The sequence below is a fragment of the Pongo pygmaeus genome, chromosome 1 (assembly GCF_028885625.2).
Source record: "Pongo pygmaeus isolate AG05252 chromosome 1, NHGRI_mPonPyg2-v2.0_pri, whole genome shotgun sequence".
Classification (NCBI taxonomy): domain Eukaryota; kingdom Metazoa; phylum Chordata; class Mammalia; order Primates; family Hominidae; genus Pongo; species Pongo pygmaeus.
Window position 1 is genome coordinate 111,732,461 of NC_072373.2, and position 18,611 is coordinate 111,751,071.

General features: G+C 39.4%; 1 protein-coding gene across 1 annotated transcript in view; it reads left to right on the forward strand.

Annotated features, from left to right (window-relative positions):
* SPAG17 (sperm associated antigen 17) overlaps positions 1-18,611 on the forward strand; it is a 233,433-nt gene that overhangs the window by 197,470 nt on the left and 17,352 nt on the right. The window contains exons 39-44 of the mRNA XM_063651455.1: positions 2,428-2,527; positions 2,751-2,798; positions 6,049-6,148; positions 6,917-7,019; positions 9,435-9,566; positions 17,161-17,297. Coding sequence (XP_063507525.1) covers positions 2,428-2,527; positions 2,751-2,798; positions 6,049-6,148; positions 6,917-7,019; positions 9,435-9,566; positions 17,161-17,297 — 620 coding nt within the window. The remainder of the gene's footprint in view (positions 1-2,427; positions 2,528-2,750; positions 2,799-6,048; positions 6,149-6,916; positions 7,020-9,434; positions 9,567-17,160; positions 17,298-18,611) is intronic.

Sequence of the window (18,611 nt, forward strand, 5' to 3'; positions counted from 1 at the left end):
AAATGTTGACATTTGACTTTTATGTTAGCCTCAACTATAATGAAGATATAGGAAGGAAACAGTCAATCAACCAACAGCCTGCCCTCCCACACACAGAATTTTTGAGCAACTACACTGTTATCACCAAAACCTTGCACTGTTTTACACTGTATGTGGTGCAAGTAGTTTACTCTTAGATCTCATTCAAAGAATATTCATTTGGAGGTATATATACACAGCCCTAACAAATGTGGTTAGATGGTTTCATAGCTCACAGCAAACAAGCAGTAGAGAATTTGGTGGGTTTTTGTTTTGTTTTGTTTTTTTGGCCATATGGCAAAGACCATAAACTGGCAGCCATGCACTTCATTCAACCCACAGATAGGTTCTGAGTATCCTCCACAGTGTGGGCTTGTACAGTTGTTTTTATTGTTGTTGTTGTTTATCCAGATTTTTCTCCTCTTGAAATCTCACATTATTACATAGTAAATTTGGCTGAAGATAATTGACAGCTGCTTCTTTAGAATGACCATCACAGGAGTCCATCACAACCCCCTATGTCTCCCTGTCCCTATACTCTGTGGTCACCCTTTTACCCTGGGCAACTCCTATAGTAGGGTGGCCAGATTTAGTGAATAAAAATAAAGAAGGCCTAGTTAAATTTTAGATGAATGACAAATAATTTTTTTTAGTATATGTACACTATAGTTTGGATGTTTGACCCCTTTAAATCGCATGTTGAAATTTGATCCCCAGGCCCGGCCTGGTGGCTCTTGCCTGTAAATCCTAGCACTTCTGGAGGCCAAAGTGGGTGGTTCTCTTGAGCCCAGGTATTGGAGACCAGCCTGGACAACATGGTGAAACCCCGTCTCTACAGAAAATACAAAAAAATTTAGTCAGGTGTGGTGGTGCATGCCTGTGGTCCCAACTACTCTGGAGACTGAGGTGGGAGGATAGCTTTCGCCCTGTAGGTGATGGTTGCAATGAGCAGAGATCATGCCACTGTACTCCAGCCGGGGCAACAGAGCAAGACCCTGTCTCAAAAAAAAGAAAAGAAAAGAAAAGAAATTTGATCCCCAATGTCAGAGGGAAGAGGGTCCTAATGGGAGGTGTTTGGGTCATGGGGGTGGATCCCTCATGAATGGCTTGGTACCTTCTGTTCTCTTGGTGGTGAGTGAATTCCCACTCTATTAGTTGCCATGAGAGCTGGTTGGTAAAATGAGTCTGGCATCTCCCTTCTCTCTGTTGCTTCCTTTTTCATTATGTGATCTCTATACATGCCAGCTCCCCTTCCCCCGCTGCCATGAGTGGAAGTAGCCTAAGGCCCTCACCAGAAGCAGATGCCCACACCATGCTTCTTGCACAGCCTGCAGAATTGTGAGCCAAAGAAACTTCTTTTCTTTATGAATTACACAGCCTCGGGTATTATTTTATAGCCTGTCAAAGCAGGCTGAGACACAGTGTGTTCCCAGAAGCCTGGAATATACTTATAATAAAAAGTTGTTTGTTTATTTGAAATTCAAATTTAACCAGGGGCCCTATACTTTATCTGGCAACCCTACCCTGTAGCTTTTGAATTTTTAACCTCTGGGACAAGGGAACAGGCACAACAAAGGAAAACACATAGGTTTTCCAAAAGTGAAATACAAAGTAACATATTTTTTGAAACAAACAGTTCCAGGAAATAAACAGCTGTTGCATACTTATAGCTGTCCCTGACATATTAATTAAAATGATCCTAAATCAATATTCTCCCATAGTATTTCCTAAAACACTCATCTATGAGAAGACTCCATCAAAAATGAGTTTCATATTAAAATAAGTTTGGGTAATGCTTCATATTGTCTTATTTTCTTAGAGAGTCAAAATGACATTAATTAATTAAAGATGTGGAGAAGTAGTGAAACCTGTTTAACCTTGGATAAATCAGTGTTTCCCAAGCTCATATAACCATGAAACATGAAAATCTTTTCCTTTTTTTAATCTCCTGTTGACATCCCACCAAGATCGTGTTTTGTGAATAAACTGAGAATCGCTGCCTAAATTGTTGAACAACCATTGTCTTATATTCATGTTCTTAGATTCAGGAAGCAGGAAAGTATTCGGAAAAACAATTTCAATATTACGGTTAATTTGTTTTAAGGTTGCTGCTTCAGATATGAGGAAATTCAGTTAAGTAGAACACCACTTCCCCTAATAATATGGGATAAATGAGATATCACTGCATTTTACATTTCGACTATAAGTTGTGTGTTTTCTAGTAGGATATTTCATAAAAGTAGTCTGGTTTTCTATTGTATTACAGCTTGGTCATGTAAATCCTAGTAAACACTTGATAGATTAAATATAGGCTCTTAACAGGCATCTCCAATGAGTAATTGTGTACTGATTGTGTGTTGCCCTATAAAAAGAAGTGGGGATAAAAGTTAAATACATCTATGTTTAAAGTTGCAGCTCACCTAACTGATTTATTCAAGCAATCTTTGGCTACACCTCCAAAATGCCCACCAGACACATTTGGTAAAGATTTCTTTGAAAAGAAATGGAGGTAAGCTAATCCAATAATGTGTTCTAATTAGTATTAGGTATGCACTGATTGAGGAAATGGAATATGCAGGTGCTATAACTTTTGGTGACTACATCAATGAATTCACAGCCCTTCTTCTCCCATATTATTAACAATTCATCATATAGTGGTGAGGGTTTTTGGTTTTGTTTTTAAGCTGAAATCATTGCCCCTTTTCACCATACTTTCTTTTCCTTTCGCATAGACACACAGCATCCTCAAAACACTGGGAAGAAAAGATAGACAAAATGAGGTAATTATACCCCAAAATGTACATAATGACCTGAAAGGGCCCAGAGTAATAGACTCTGAGAATGGAATAGGCCAAAATGTCCTGCCAGGCGCCCAGATGTTATTTGATTCTCTTCTGCAACATGTCTACCAAGTGGTCATTCAGCTGTGTGTGATGACATCACTGTCTCTTGAGGAAATCCATTTGACCATTAGATAGATCCTCTTCCTCTCCTAAGCAAGAAAGCTCTCTAGGCCCTCACTGTGCTTTTGGCAATTCCAATATACTAATAAATATTCTGGAACTTAATGCAGAACACAGTCATAAGCTTTCAAGGTTCTTATAATTCACAGGAGGTATGTGCTCTAAGCATTACATGGTTTGGTTTCGTTTTAGTCCTAGCTGGGGATTTCAACTCCAGCTGTCTTGTCAAAGAGAAAAGAAGCCAGATACATTTGTTGAGTATGTAGCAGTACATATGATACTATCTATTGTACACATTTGAATGGCTCGTCTTCAGGATAACTTCAGGATTAATATGTTTCTTCATAAAAATGTCAGGGTTGTCTTGTGAAATGTGTTAGGAGAGTGCTGAGATAAGACTTTAAGCCTCATGGGTCACCTCCCCTATACAAGGTCAAACTAGAAGGGATATACTGTCTGCAGGGAGGATAGCTTAAGTTTTGGGTGACATGACAGTCTTTATAAGGAAATGAAGACCCAAATAAATGGCTAAACCTGAGTGTCTTTATGCTAGGTTTGATGAAGAATGGACACTCGTGGAGAAATATGATAGGGCAAAAAAGCACAATCTAATGGTAATAAGCTGGGGAGCTATAGCAAGGTCTGCTGCTCAGATTCCTCTCTGTGCATCTGTGTCTTCAGAAATAAGGATGCTCCTTTCCTGCGGGTATTGCAAGGGCACCTCTCATGAGAGAGTCTTATGAGCTGCTTCGGGGGAAGGTCAGAAAATCCTTTCTAGGTTTTATGTCCTGCTTCAGGGAAGAAGGGCAGAGGGAAGGTGAGAGTAACTTTCCTGCTTCTGCCATTTTCTCACATTCCTTCAGCTGAAAATATTCAATGTGTCAAGGTGCCATATTTTAAGGTAGTGTGCCCTGAAGCACATTATTATCAGAATATCCCTAAAGCTTCTCCAAGAGACAGTGATTGCCTGAGAGGAAGGAGATTGAGAGATGGGGGATAGGATGAGATGGAGACTTCATTATTATGTACTCTTGAGTGTTCTTTAAACTGTGTACATATGCCTGTATTATCTATACAAATTTTTTAAATTTTGAAACATTAACAATTTCAAGTTTTAACTTATAGGTATATAATGGCAAGCCAGTGAAAGTTTTTTGAAGAAGAAGAGTGAAACATATAATTAGATGAGTGTCACAGAAAGACAAGTGTTGGCAATGTGGAAAATGAACTGGGTCAAGGAAAGAGAAAGTTTCAAGGAAATAGAAGCTGGTCAGCAAATGTCAGATGCTATAGAAAAATCAGAAATGGGAATGAAAAAAGGAATTTGGGTTTATCAGTTAGAAGGTTGATTAGTTTCTTTTGTGAGAATAATTTTAAGAGAGTGGTGGGCAGCAGCCAGACTGCCATAGATCAATGAGTGAATCCAGTGAGGCAGTAGAGATATCACACTCTGGGGACTGTTGTGGAGTGGGGGGAGGGGGGAGGGATAGCATTGGAAGATATACCTAATGCTAAATGACGAGTTAATGGGTGCAGCACACCAGCATGGCGCATGTATACATATGTAACTAACCTGCACATTGTGCACATGTACCCTAAAACTTAAAGTGTAATAATAATAAAATAAAATAAAATAAAAAAGAAACTTTTAATGGGAAGTGAAAGTTGTTTAAGTAAGGTTGTATTTTGGTCATGCCTGTCTGATATTTCCAGACAGGTCAACTAGTATAAGAGCACTGGTCACAGATCCAGTCAGTTACAATTTGATTACTTACAGAATATATGATGCTGGCTGGTTGTTTCACTTCAGTAACATTTACTTCAGGAGTTCAGTTTGCTCATCAATAAACAGGTTAATTGGACTGCCAAATATCTAAGGTCTCTTTTAGCTCTCACACTGGGGGACTGATGGCTGACTAGCATGTGCAGTTGTCAAGATCATGGGTTTGGAGGCAAGCAACCTGGGTTTTAATTTAGATTCCACCCTTTATTGGTAATGTGATTTGGAATAGGTTACTTAACCTCTCTATGCTTTGGTTTTTCAACTCATAAAATGAGGATAAAAATAGTAACTCACAGGGTTATTGTAAGATTAAATGTAAAATATTTTGCAAAACTTAGGTTTTTTAGTGCAATAAGCACTTAAAAATGAAAACTATTTCAGGGAGGATTGAGTTCAGCTACATTTAACAGAAAACCTCCAAATCAGTGCTTGTATTAAAAAGGGGCTTATTTTCCTAACGTGAAAAAAGTCAGAGGTGGGCAGTTCATGGTAGGAAGCGCCACAACATCATCAGGAATTCAGATTCCTCCTTTATATCTGTTCCATCATTCTTAGTACATCATTTCCATTCTCAAGTTTACTTCATAGTTGCAAAATGATTGCTGCAGCCCTAGCCATTACATTCATATTTCATGAAGTAGGGAAAGACATGAGGCAAGGACAAGGAAAAGTCTCCCAGTTGAGTCAGCCCTCTTTAAAAGCTCCTGGACTCTTACCCAATGACTTCAGTTTACATCTCATTGGCTTTCCCTAGATAATGTCTCCCCAACATAGGGGTTCTGGTATTGGAAAGCAGTACTATCCTGACTGCTTTTCTTTAACTCTGTAACCACTGACCACATTATTCACAAATCATGCCTCAAGTTTTTGTTTTTCGTGTGTTTGAGTTTTTTTGTTACTACTACTACAGAAATTATGAAAACCAGTAGACTCTAGCTGTCATTTAAACCTCAGAGAATTGAAAAACCTCAAAAAGTTTAACCATTACAGGGCTATGTGGTTTTTAGCCTTTTGAGATCAACTACAAAATCAAACTAACACCTGGTATCATTATTTCTTATGTTACATGAGAGTCTGATTTTTGAAGTAGGAAATGTGACTGATTCTAAAAGAAGAGAAAATGAACCAAAACAAGTTGACAAAAAAAATCTAACAAATTAATTCTTGTCAGTTTTATTGTTAGTGATTGCATTCATTTTTGTGGGATTTAGAGCTAAAGCACAAACAATAACACTTTAAAATGTTCTATGTCTTCTTTTGCATCATTATGGAAACATCAACCAGGAAGGAAATTGAGACAACACAGAATTATCTAATGGATATTAAGAACCGCATAATACCACCCTTTTTTAAATCTGAATTGAACCAGTTATATCAGTCTCAGGTAATTGAATATAATGAGCAATATTCTAATAAAAGTTTTTATAAATTTGATATATTGCATATGTTATTATGTAATCTGTCTTTCCTGATGCTGTTTAATTATTTCCTGCATTGACCTGGCTGACTAACCTGTACCCTTCAAATCCATATTCTCACAAGCATGTGATAAGGAAGACTAATTTCAGGTCTTGCACCTAAGTAGAAGTTCTCTGCAATGTATTACTATCACTCCCCCATCCTGCCTTTCAGTCTCACTATTACTTACCCTCTCCCATCTATGTTAAGCCTTTTTAGGCGGAATCTTTCCTATCATTGATTGTCCTCTGATAACCCATTTTGAAGTTTTTATTGAGTTAAAATTTCCTCACCCATCAGCTGCTAAGATAGCACTAAGAGATTGTGAGTTCTTGGAAGCTCAGGGAGGGAGAACGCTCTTCTCCTGATCTATTTCAGCCTACCTGTGGGACCACAGCCCCGACCTTCCCCTCACTGGCCAAAAGTTCATTAAAACCCTGAAGCAAAGCGAATATTTTCATGTGTTCAGAATGCCCTGCATTTCTATGAAAATTTCAGAAGAAATTACAGGAAATTATGACTAGTTAACAAAAGCTAGAATTGGGTAAATCAGTCTCTTGTAGAATTTTAGTTTGTAAACTTTATTTTTAGGGCATTAAAAATATGTTTTCAATATTGCTTATTAACTTAACATATTTGTGACTGTTGAATTTCAGCCATGTATAAGTCTAAAATAAGTTTTTTTTCCTTTCAGTATAATCATCTGGACAGTATTTCCAAAAAACTGCCTTCTTTTACAAAGAAAAATGAAGATGCAAATGAAACAGCTGTTCAAGATACATCTGATCTTAATCTAGGTAATACGTTAGCGTAGCACATATTCCTATTAAATGTCCGTAACTGAATAATACCTAACATTGGCCTCTTAGGACATAACCAGTGATAGCTGATGACATAGCCTACAGTGACCTGCGTATGACAGATCTGGCTGAGTTATGTGAGAAAACTAATAGGTAAATAACATTTAGTTTTCATCGTGTATGCTTAAAATTGGCCTAAATGCATTTAGGAGACCTGACTAATTTAAAAAGCAAGGGAGTAATGAAAGTTCACTGGGGAAGAAGACATTCATAAGGTCTCAAAATATCAACCCATATATTACTTACAAATTATAAGGAGGAAAATATGTCTTTACAATAGAGACATTCCGCATTTTCTACCTTAACCAAGTCATCAAACTCCTACCAACAAGGAGACAACCTAGCAGTAAGTGATTTCTCACGTAATGCAACACAAAGTGCATAGAACCTTGATATGGTTTGGCTTTGTCCCCACCCAAATCTCATCTTGTATTCCCACGTATTGTGGGAGGTACCTGGTGGGAGGTAATTGAATCATGGGGGCAGGTCTTTCCCGTGCTGTTCTCGTGATAGTGAATAAGTCTCATGAGATCTGATGGGTTTATAAGGGGCAGTTCCCCTGCACAAGCTCGCTCTCTATTTTCCTGCTGCCATTTATGTAAGACATGACTTGCTTCTCCTTGCCTTCCACCATGATTGTGAGGCCTCCCCAGCTATGTGGAACTGTGAGTCCATTAAACCTTTTTCCTGTAGACATACCCAGTCTTGGATATGTCTTTATAAGCAGTGTGAAAACCGACTAATACAATCCTATAGAGAATTCTTGCCAAAAATCCTTAACCAGAATCTTATCAAGAGGAAACAGAGGCAAATGTCTACCAAAATGCAGACATTCTATAAGACCACCAGCCCAGCCTCTTCAAAAATCAATGTCATTAAAACAAAAAAGATGGGATGATTGTTCTAAACTAAAACAGACTAAAGAGATATAAAAACTGAATGTGAAACCTAAGCTTTGATTGGATGCTTGATTGAGGAAAAAACAGCTATAAAAGATATTTTGGAGAAACTGCACAAGTTTGATTAGGAGACTATGTGAGAGAGGACATTGTTAAATTACTGTTAATTTCTTGGGTATGATGATCGTGCTGTGAATATGTAGGAGAATGTCTTCGTTCTCAGGAGCTGCATGCTGAAGAATTTAGGGATGAAATAAAATTTAGTGTTTCTCTCTAGTAAACTGAGTAGTTAAAATACCCAGATAGGGGGCCGGGCGCGGTGGCTCACGCCTGTAATCCCAGCACTTCGGGAGGCCAAGGCAGGTGGATCACGAGGTCAAGAGATCGAGACCATCCTGGCTAACACGGTGAAACCCCGTCTCTACTGAAAATACAAAAAATTAGCCAGGCGTGGTGGCGGGTGCCTGTAGTCCCAACTACTAGGGAGGCTGAGGCAGGAGAATGGCATGGACCCGGGAGGTAGAGCTTGCAGTGAGCTGACATCGTGCCACTGCACTCCAGCCTAGGCGACAGAGCGAGACTACGTCTCAAAAAAAAAAAAAAAAAAAAAAATACCCAGATAGAGGAATTTTCTACTGTACAATACGATACTTGAAGTTCAGCTGTCTATAATGAACACAGCCAATAGAAATATCTAATTATGACAGAGTTGGTAAACCAAAGATTAAGGCTGGAACAATGACTTATAAATGTGATGGGGAGAAATCAGGGATCAGAAATTGGTGGCTATTAGGCTGCCTCTCAGACCTCCTGCAGGCTGGGCAGTCAGCACTAACCAAGCACTGCTTATTCTCCTCTTGAAATGGAGTGAGACTGCGGAAGTCTTTTCAGCACACAGTACTTGAGGCAGCCAGGACTATTCAACCAGGGTTGGCACACACATAAATTGAAATATTTTTTCCTCCTCAATCCTAGATAGATTTCTTTAAAATTTGTTTCCCATTGTACCTATTTCTTAAAGAGATACATTTAACAAAGAGCTAGTTTTCACAGTAATGAATGAATATAAGTTTGGAAATTTTTAAAAAAAGATCACATCTCAGTTGCCATTACCAGGTAAAAGTAGAAACAAATTACTTGGCCTCTTCTATATAACACAACAAGGTGACAACTCTACTATTTGGTCATAATACCCATAAAGAACCAGCTAGCTCCTAGGGAGTACAAACTTTGCAAATACTTTCCTGTTTGTTAATGGCAAACATTATATCATATTTTAAGAATCCCTTCCTCTTAATAGCTTTCTTATATTTAGTCTTTCTAAAGAGAGTGGGAGAAAAGGTACCTCATTCATTGTAAAATACCTTGTTCAATGTTTGTTCATGCAAACATTAGTAGTCATTATATCATTGTACAAAATATCACTTTATAAGGTTCATTTCGGGTTTTCTAGATTTCAAGCCACATAAGGTTTCAGAACAGAAATCCTCAAGTGTGCCTAATCTTCCAAAACCAGAGATTTCTGCAGATAAGAAGGATTTCACTGCTCAGAACCAAACTGAAAATTCAACAAAATCTCCTGAAGGTATAGCAGTCTTTTTTATCTTATTGCTTCTTGAAACTGAACATTATGTCTTCTTGGCATATGGGAGATGGCACTAGGAGGCGAGGTTGAGAGTTACAGAAAAAAATCGAGAGGGTCACAGATCCTGGAGCTATGCAGCTTTGCAAAGGCTTCTTAGCACATCAGAGTATCTCAAATAAGATTTTTGAGAATGACTACAAGTTCCAGATTGAAGGAAAGAAATACTTTTTTGATGTTATTTTATTTCATTTTTACTTAATTTTATCCCTTTTAGTTCTCTGAGAACTTGCATGATTTATTGAAGATCAGATGACACCTGATAGCTTTTCTTGAGTAACCAGAAATTTGGTACTTAGATTTACCTGTTATCTCAGTAGTTTCTTGGTCCTGCAGGTGCTAGAAGAAAAACATAAGATGTAGTCTCTATCTTACATAGCACATAATCTTATTGGACTAGCAGAAATTGAAATATAGAATAATACAGGATAGTATCTAGTTACAGTGGAGTCACATTATGCTGATTTCGCTAAGATAATTCAATTAAATATAGTTAGTCACAAAAGAGAGATAGAGAGAGTAATTTGCATTGTGTAGATAATTTTGCCACCACTTGGTTCCTGTGGACATGTTCCATGCTGAATGTGAGATGGGAATCTACTGATGGGTTTCAGTTATCTCTTATAGAGCAAGTATTTTGCCACATTTAAGTGTGAATTAAAAGATTTACCTGGCCAGGCACTGTGGCTCATGCCTGTAATCCCAGCACTTTGGGAGGCTGAGGCGGGCGGATCACTTGAGGTCGGGAGTGCAAGACCAGACTGGCCAATATGGTGAAACCCTGTATCTACTAAAAATACAAAAATTAGCTGGGTATGGTGGCGCTTGCCTGTAATGCTAGCTACTGAGGAGCCTGAGGCAGGAGAATCGCTTGAACCTGGGAGGCAGAGGCTGCACTGAGCTGAGATCATGCCGCTGCACTCCAGCCTAGGCAACAGAGCGAGACTCCGTCCCAAAAAAAAAAAAAAAAAGAGAAAAGAAAAAAAAGATTTACCCGATACAAGACTTGCGTTTCTGACTTAAACTTCTCTCCTACAAGTTTTATTCATTCAGTGGATAATTACTCAATGCCTACTGTTTGCTAGGCATTGTTCTAGGCATGGATATACAACAGTGATGAGGCCACAGTCTGATGGAGCTAGACTCCTCCCATATCTGATGGAGCTAGACCCATCCCATATTATGGGCAAAACTAGACAATATGTAAACAAATAAATAAGTCAGATAAATTCAGGTTGTAATAAATATTATGACATAATAAAACAGTACAATGTATGGAGAGTGACTTGGGGAGAGGGGCAACATTCCGTTAGGAGATTAGAAGGCCTCTCTGTGAAAAAATAGTTGAGTTGAGACAAGTATAAGAAGGAGTCAGCCCTGCAAAGATTAGGAGAGAGGAATAGTTCATGTAGTGAGAATAGCAAATATGAAGGTCCTGAGGGGAAGAAACATTAAGGAGGCATGTAGCTAGAACAAAATGAGAAAAGGAAAAAGTAAAAGAAGATGAGGTCAGACAGAGGGGCAGAGATTAGATCACGTAGTACTTCTCAGTGCAGTTTTATTCAAACATCAGTGGAAGGTTTTGAGCAGGGTAGTTACATGGCTAATTTTTATTTTAAAAAGATTACTCTGTGAGGATAACAGCTCGTGGCAAGGAAAGGGAGAAGTGAGAAAAAGAGCAAGCAAGGAAGAAGCAACTGAAGTGGCACATGTGAGAGTTGCTGAAGACCTGGGCTATGGTGGGCAAAGAGGGAATGGTGAGAAGGAAATTAATAGGAACTATATCATGAGGGTGGAGCCAATAGAATTTGCTGCTTAAGAGGATGCAGGAGTGAGACAAAAAGAGGAATCAAGGATGATTCTTAGGTTAAACCAATTGTGAGGCTGAGAATTTGTAGTTTTGATGAGTTCTCAAGTGGTGCTGATGTTGCTGATATAGGTTCATGCCTTGAGAATGGCTGTCCTGAGGCGAACTCTAGAAGGTAAAAGTCAGGCAGAGGAAGAGCCAGTAAAGGCCATTAAGAAGAAGCCAATAGGCCAGGCGCGGTGGTTTATGCCTGTAATCCCAGCACTTTGGGAGGCTGAGGCGGGCGGATCACCTGAGGTCAGGAGTTCGAGACCAGCCTGGCTAACATGGTGAAATCCCATTTCTACTAAAAATACAAAAAATTAGCCAGGCATGGTGGCACACACCTGTAATCCCAGCTACTCGGGAGGCTGAGGCAGGAGAATCGCTTGAACCCGGGAGGTAGAGGTTGCAGTGAGCCGAGATCACACCATTGCACTCCAGCTTGGGCAACAAGAGCGAAACTCCATCTCAAACAAAAAAAAGAAGAAGAAGAAGAAGCCAGTAAGGTAGCAGAAAAACAGGGGTGTGAAATCACTGAGTGTTTGGAGTGTATCAAATGCCCCTGAAAGGTCAAGCAAGGTGAGGAAGGAAGATGGGGTTGAACAAGATGGAGATCACTGGTGAACTTAACAAGGGCAGTTTCAGAGCATGGAGGGGATTGAAGCCTAAGTGAAGTGGGTAATAGATAGAATGGTGGCAGCACAAGAGTACACAGCTTCACCCTAGAGTTTTGCTTAAAAGACTAGTGAAATGGGATTGCATATAAAAGAGGAATATGTAGTCAAGGAAGAGATATTTTTCTAAAGATTAGGCATACTAGAGCCTATTGATTTGCAAATGATGATACTTCCATACCAGAGAGAAGTTGATGATGCCAGAGAAAGAGGCACCTAAGGTGCAAGACCACAAGGTCCTAAAGAAGATGGAAGAACATGGCATCTGGGGAAAACCTTGAGTGACAGAATTAACCTTAGATATGAATAAGGTCACCTTCTCCATAGTGACAGGAGAGAAGAGAGAGAGTAGGGATACATTTGCAGGCAGGTTGATAGGTTAGGTGTGGGGAAGACGGATGAGGGAATTCCTGTCTGATTGCAAAGGAGTGGATATAATGATAGAGTATCAAATCTATTCCAGATAAGCAGGAAAGCAAAACAAGAAGGGAGGGACTGCTTGTGTAAAGTGATAGTGTTGGTGAGAGACCTCAGTGAGGTCAAATAATTGCCTGCTGGATATGACAGAATAATAAGCTAGAAGAATAAGAGGTGGTAATCCAGAAAGGGTACTGGAAACAGGTTTTGAAAATGGTAAAATGATCGGGGTTGGCAAGGTAAAAAATGTGGGCGTGAGACTTAGTGAGGTGGAAAAGATGAAGAAACCGTGTGATCAAGAATCAGATACGACAGGGTGTTGGATGGATCATCCAGGTGATGTCATCAGGAAAGATAAAGTGGGAGACCCTCTCAGGTGTTAAAATCACCAGTGACTAAAAGGAATGATCGAGAGTGGTCAGTAAATAACAACCACTTGGAGAAGTAGTAACTAATACAGTCTGATGGCACAAGCTTCAAAGAAACAAAGCTTTGATGGAGGAAAAATAAATTGTTTGAAACACCTACTGCACCCCCAGGTACTTGAGATAAGGTACAATAATATGACTCCACTGTAAATGGAAAATTAAATTTTGATATAAAAAGTTTAAAGAAATTCAGAGTAGGAAGGAATTAACACAAAGCAGTGGAGAAAGCTTTATGGGAGGAATGGTCTTGAAAAATAAACAGAATTTCATAGATTTTAAGATTTAAGAGGTGAATCACCTACAACAGCCCTCATTTTACTCAAGGAAACTGAAACCTGGAGAAGTCAAGTGACATGTAAAAATCATACAGCAAATTTGTGACTGAGCTAGGGCTAGAATGAGTTTCAAGACTCCTAATTCTCTATATTATATTATATTACATTCCTGATGTAGGGAAGAGAAAATAATATTTACTTTATTAATTCTTTTTGTGAGAGGGAGTCTTGCTCTGTCGCCCAGGGTAGAGTGCAGTGGCACAATCTTGACTCACTGCAACCTCCACCTCCTGGGTTCAAGCGATTCTCCTGCCTCAGCCTCCTGAGTAGCTGGGATTACAGGCGCCCACCATCACGCCTGGCCACTATTTTTTTTTTTTTTTTTTGTATTTTTAGTAGAGACGGGGTTTCACTATGTTGGCCAGTCTGGTCTTGAACTCCTGACCTCAGGTGATCCGCCCGCCTCGGCCTCCCAAAGTGCTGGGATTACAGGCGTGAGCCACCGCGCCCAGCTTGAATATTTTATTTAAAATAAAATGAATAAAATGAATGTATTCAAAAGCTTGAAGGGAGAAATGAACAGGAAATCAGTGTAAGTAAATAAGAGAGTTTTTATTTCGTAATAATACAAGATGATCTACAGAAAATACAATAGAGTCAGCTAGAGAAGGTATGGACCTGCAAAATAAAACATGGGTTCAGTGCTGACTGTGATAATACTGCATGGAAGCACCGCCAAATCCTGTAGTGGCTTAAAACAACCAGTCTGAGGGCCTGTGGATGTCCATGGCAGCTCTGCCCCAGACTGGTACAAACCAGGGCAGTTACCCTGGGAAAGGTAGTTGTTAACCATTCACCAGCACACCTCCGGCTGCAGGTAATGTCCAGGTGTATCCCAAGAATGCCACACTATAGGAGCCAAGGAGCCACCACGTCAGGCAAGCCATACTCACAGCAGAAGGTCAAAGCTTAAGAGAGTCCAGCAGGAGCACATGCTGCCCCTCACAGCCTCTGCTCAGCCTGGCATACACTGTAATCCACAGACACATTTGTTGGTTAAAGCAAATGCTGTAGCCAAGCTCAAAGTCAATGGAGCAGAGAAATATATTCCACCTACGGGGAAGCCATCCTCAAAGGGAAAGTAAATAATTGTGAAAAAAAAAAAAAAAAAGAAATAATCCAGCCTTCCTCAGCATGGTAACAAGGAACCACTACTGGTTCTTCAGTCGGCTCAGGTCCAGCAGTAATATTCAGATGAATGCACTAGTTGGATTGTACCAGTTGTTCAAATACTAAAGGACTTCTGTGTCAGCTGGTAATCAGCCACTGCTCCAAGACCCTCAAGGACTCCCTCCCCCATTATCCTGATCCCTGGAGGGCAGGCTCAGTGGAATAATCATCTGCATGTTTTATGAGAGGCAGTCTAGTATAGAGCAGAGCTAAGAGTACGGGCTCTACCTGGGTTCACATCCGGGCTCCTTGTGTAATAGCTATATGACACTGGGCACATTATTTAAACCCTTTATCTCTTCCTATTTCTCTTCTGTAAAGGGGAAATAATGCTATATACATCACAGGGCTGTGAGAATTAAATTAGTTAATGTATGTAAAATGCTTAGCACAGTGTCCAGCTCATGATAAACTCTATACCATATTTACTATTAATAATAATAGTATGAGCAACAAATTAGTACTTATTAGACTGATACATGCATGCACACAAAGCAGTAGTACACATACGGCAAGGATATGAACAAAAACTATACCAAGCTAGAATGCTTGCCTATGCAGAGAATAGTGATCAAAGGGAATAAATACATAAAAACACTGATCACTGAGTTCCATTCCCAGATATTCTGATTCTGTTTTGGTCAGGAATAGGGCTTTACTGGCATGTGGACTAGGAATCTCTATTCTTCCAAAAGCAGCCCAGCAGACGGTGATTCACGAATGGGCTTGGGACATGCTGAGTAGTAAAAGGAGCATGTTCCAAAAAAAAAAAAAACAGAGATACTACTACTATATTAGTTAGGACTTCTCAGTTTACAGCCATGAAAACTAAAACTCAAATTCACTTGAACAACAACAAAAAACGAGATTTATTGGTGACCAAAAGCAAACCACAGAATAGTGGCTGTGTGGCTGTGGTGCTAGCCGAGGGGCATTTGGCTTCAGGTACTCTGGCTTTCCAGGAGAGTATTTGTGTCTGAATGCCTGTTTCTCTCCACATCCCCCCTGCCTCCACCGTGACCCATCCCTACTTGTTCCTGTTTGGTTTTATCCTCTCCTACAAAGGACAGGCTATTTCCATGTGGCAGAGATCATGACCATAAAGGCCTAAGATTCTGATCCTTCCAGATCCATAACCTAGTATGCAAGATGGGGTTATCGCTGTCCGCTTCAGTGGAAATATCCAGGGAAGGGCCCTCATTGACTGGGCTTTGCTCCTCATGGTTGGGACCAGGGATGTCCTGGCACCAGATGTGTGTGGCAGGAGTTTGCATACAGATAGAGGATGGGAAGAATGCTGAGCAGTCCAAGATTATCACTGCCAGAGCCCCCTCATTCAGGTGTAAAAACATGTGTGGCACTCACCTGCAGATCGTGGGCACTCAAATATTAGTCCCCTTCCTTTTCCTCTCTTCCTGATTTGAATGCAGGAAAGGATTTTTAACTACCACGATCTAAAATACCATTCTTATTTCCACCTCCTGGATCTGTGGAACAAAGACACACAGCTACTGCCGCATGGACTTCCTATACTTGCTCATTCCCTCATGTAACTGAGGAAAAGAACAAGTCACCGAATTTAGTGATCTGAAGATTTAATTTTCTGGCTTAATTTATCTATACTTACTAAACCACTTTTTAAAACTATGAATATAGTAGTAGAATCAAAGAAATTCTTGGGATTTTTTTTTTTACTCATTAGTTTTAAGAAATCTTTCAGAGTTAATGTTGTATTGTATTATATAATGTTGATTTAATAGAAGGAACCTTGAAGATCTGGGTGTAATTCAGTTCATCCTAGGCAGGCCACTTGACTCCTTAGAATCTTATTTTTCTCATTTATTAAAAGATAGATGCTAATAGCATCTGTACTGCCTACCTTATATGGTTGTTGTGAGGACCAGTGTTAGGTCATGTATGTAAAATCACTTTGTAAAATGAAAAGGCATAAAATGAGAATTAACAGAAGACTTTTCTCCTTTTAAATAAGCTCTTTACACTAAAAATAGAACTACAATTTGACCCAGCAATCCCATTACTAGATATACACCCATAGAAAAAGAAATTGTTCTATCAAAAAGACACATACACTCACATGTTCACTCCAGTAATGTTCACAATAGCAGAGACACGGAATCAACCTAGGTGCCCATCAATGATGGATTGGATTTTTAAAATGTAGTACGTGTACACCATGAAATACTATGTAGCCATAAAAAAGAATGAAATCATGTTCTTTGCACCAACATGGATGCAGCTGCAAGCCATTATTCTAAGCAGATTAATAACAGAAACCCAAAATCATGTGTTCTTACTTGAGTAGGAGCTAAATCTTGGATACCCATGGGCATAAAGAGGGGAACAAGAGATGCCGGGGACTCTGAAAGGTGGGAGGAATGGAGGAGGCAGGCTGAAAAATGTCCTATCGCATACTGTGTTCACCATTTGGGCAGCATGATCATGCATTATACCCTTGTAACAAACCTGCAGTAAATCTAAAAGAAAAATTGAAATAAAATAAAATAAAAATAAATAAATAAGCTCTTTGAAAAGCAAAGAAGAAAAGTTTCCAAGTTGGTTTATGTTCTTATACACTCTGATATTACTTCAAATGTCTTTGAATAAAATGTCCATGTGGCATAATTTAAGCTTTCTCTCTAACAGAACCAGAATCTTATGAGCCTGTGAAAATTCCAACCCAGTCCTTGCTGCAGGATGTTGCGGGACAAGCAAGAAAAGAAAAAGTGAAGTTGCCTCATTATTTGCTGAGTTCCAAGCCTAAGTCTCAACCTCTTGCAAAGGTAAAACAAACATGGGAACAAATTCCCCACAGCCAATCAGCATTTGATGTAATTCTTTATTTTTTATTTTTTTCAATCCTGCTCCTTTCGTAGGTTTTATGTAATTCTCATTCATTGAAGTTATTAGTTTCCAGCCACTGTGTACTGCTATGGACCATATACACCATCTCACCATGAAGCTCTTTAAACTTACATCTCACACATGTAAACTCAGATGGTGCTTTGATGGAGCTGGCTCATACAGGCTGCTGGGAGAAATTTTATGAGCCAGTTATCAAACCACTGATAGCTTGAAATCAGCCATGCTGGGAGTACTTGCACCACAAAATTGGTAAACACTAGAAATCAGAATTGTTTCAGAGAGCCAGTTTACCAGCATACTACTACTGGCTAAAGGAATCATTGGCCACCGTTGCCATGAGTCTTAGGATAAAATCCAGATGACTTAACATGATGATAAGGCCCCATTTGCTTCTTCACCCTCACCCTGAGTCAAACTCACTATAATTCAGCCATTGTAGATTTCTCTTCATTCTTTAAAAATACCAAGCTCCTTTCTTCCTCAGAGCCTCTAAGATTAAGATTCCACCCAGTTCTTGTTGGGAAACCTTCTGGAGCCCACCAGTTTTGATAATTATCTTTTCTTTTCTTCCATGGCATACTGTGTTCATCTCCATCACAAAATTTATTGTAATATACATATATATATAACTGACAATATATAAATTACAGTACGTCTCAAATTTTAATGTGCATATGAATTACCTCGGGATCTTGCTAAAATACAGATTCCGACTCACTAGGTCTGGTGTAGGGCATGAGATTCTGCAGTTCTAACAAACTCTGAGATGATGTCAGCATTGCTGATGTGAGGAATAATAAGGGCACAGATCAATGTTTCTCAAAGTGTGGTTGCCTGACCAGCAGCATTGCCAACACTAAGAACTTGTTATAAATGCAAATTCTTGGGCCCTGCCCCCGACCAACAGAATGAAAAACTCTGGGGGTAAAGTCAGCAATCTGTGTATTTATGAGTCCTCCAGAGATTCTGATGGAAGCTAACATTTGATGACCACTGGCACAGATGAAAGAGAACATACTCTAGAATCAGGCAAACTTGAGTCTGAATCTTTGCTCTGCCACTTACCACTTGAACAATTACCTGTCTTTCAGTTCTCTGAACTTGACTTCCTTATCCTTAAAACAAAGCCTAAAATACATCCTCACAGGACTGTTGTAAGGATGACATGAGACTATAAACATTCATTTCCTCCAGCAACTCAATAGTTATTTTCCTCTGGTGACAGGGACTTT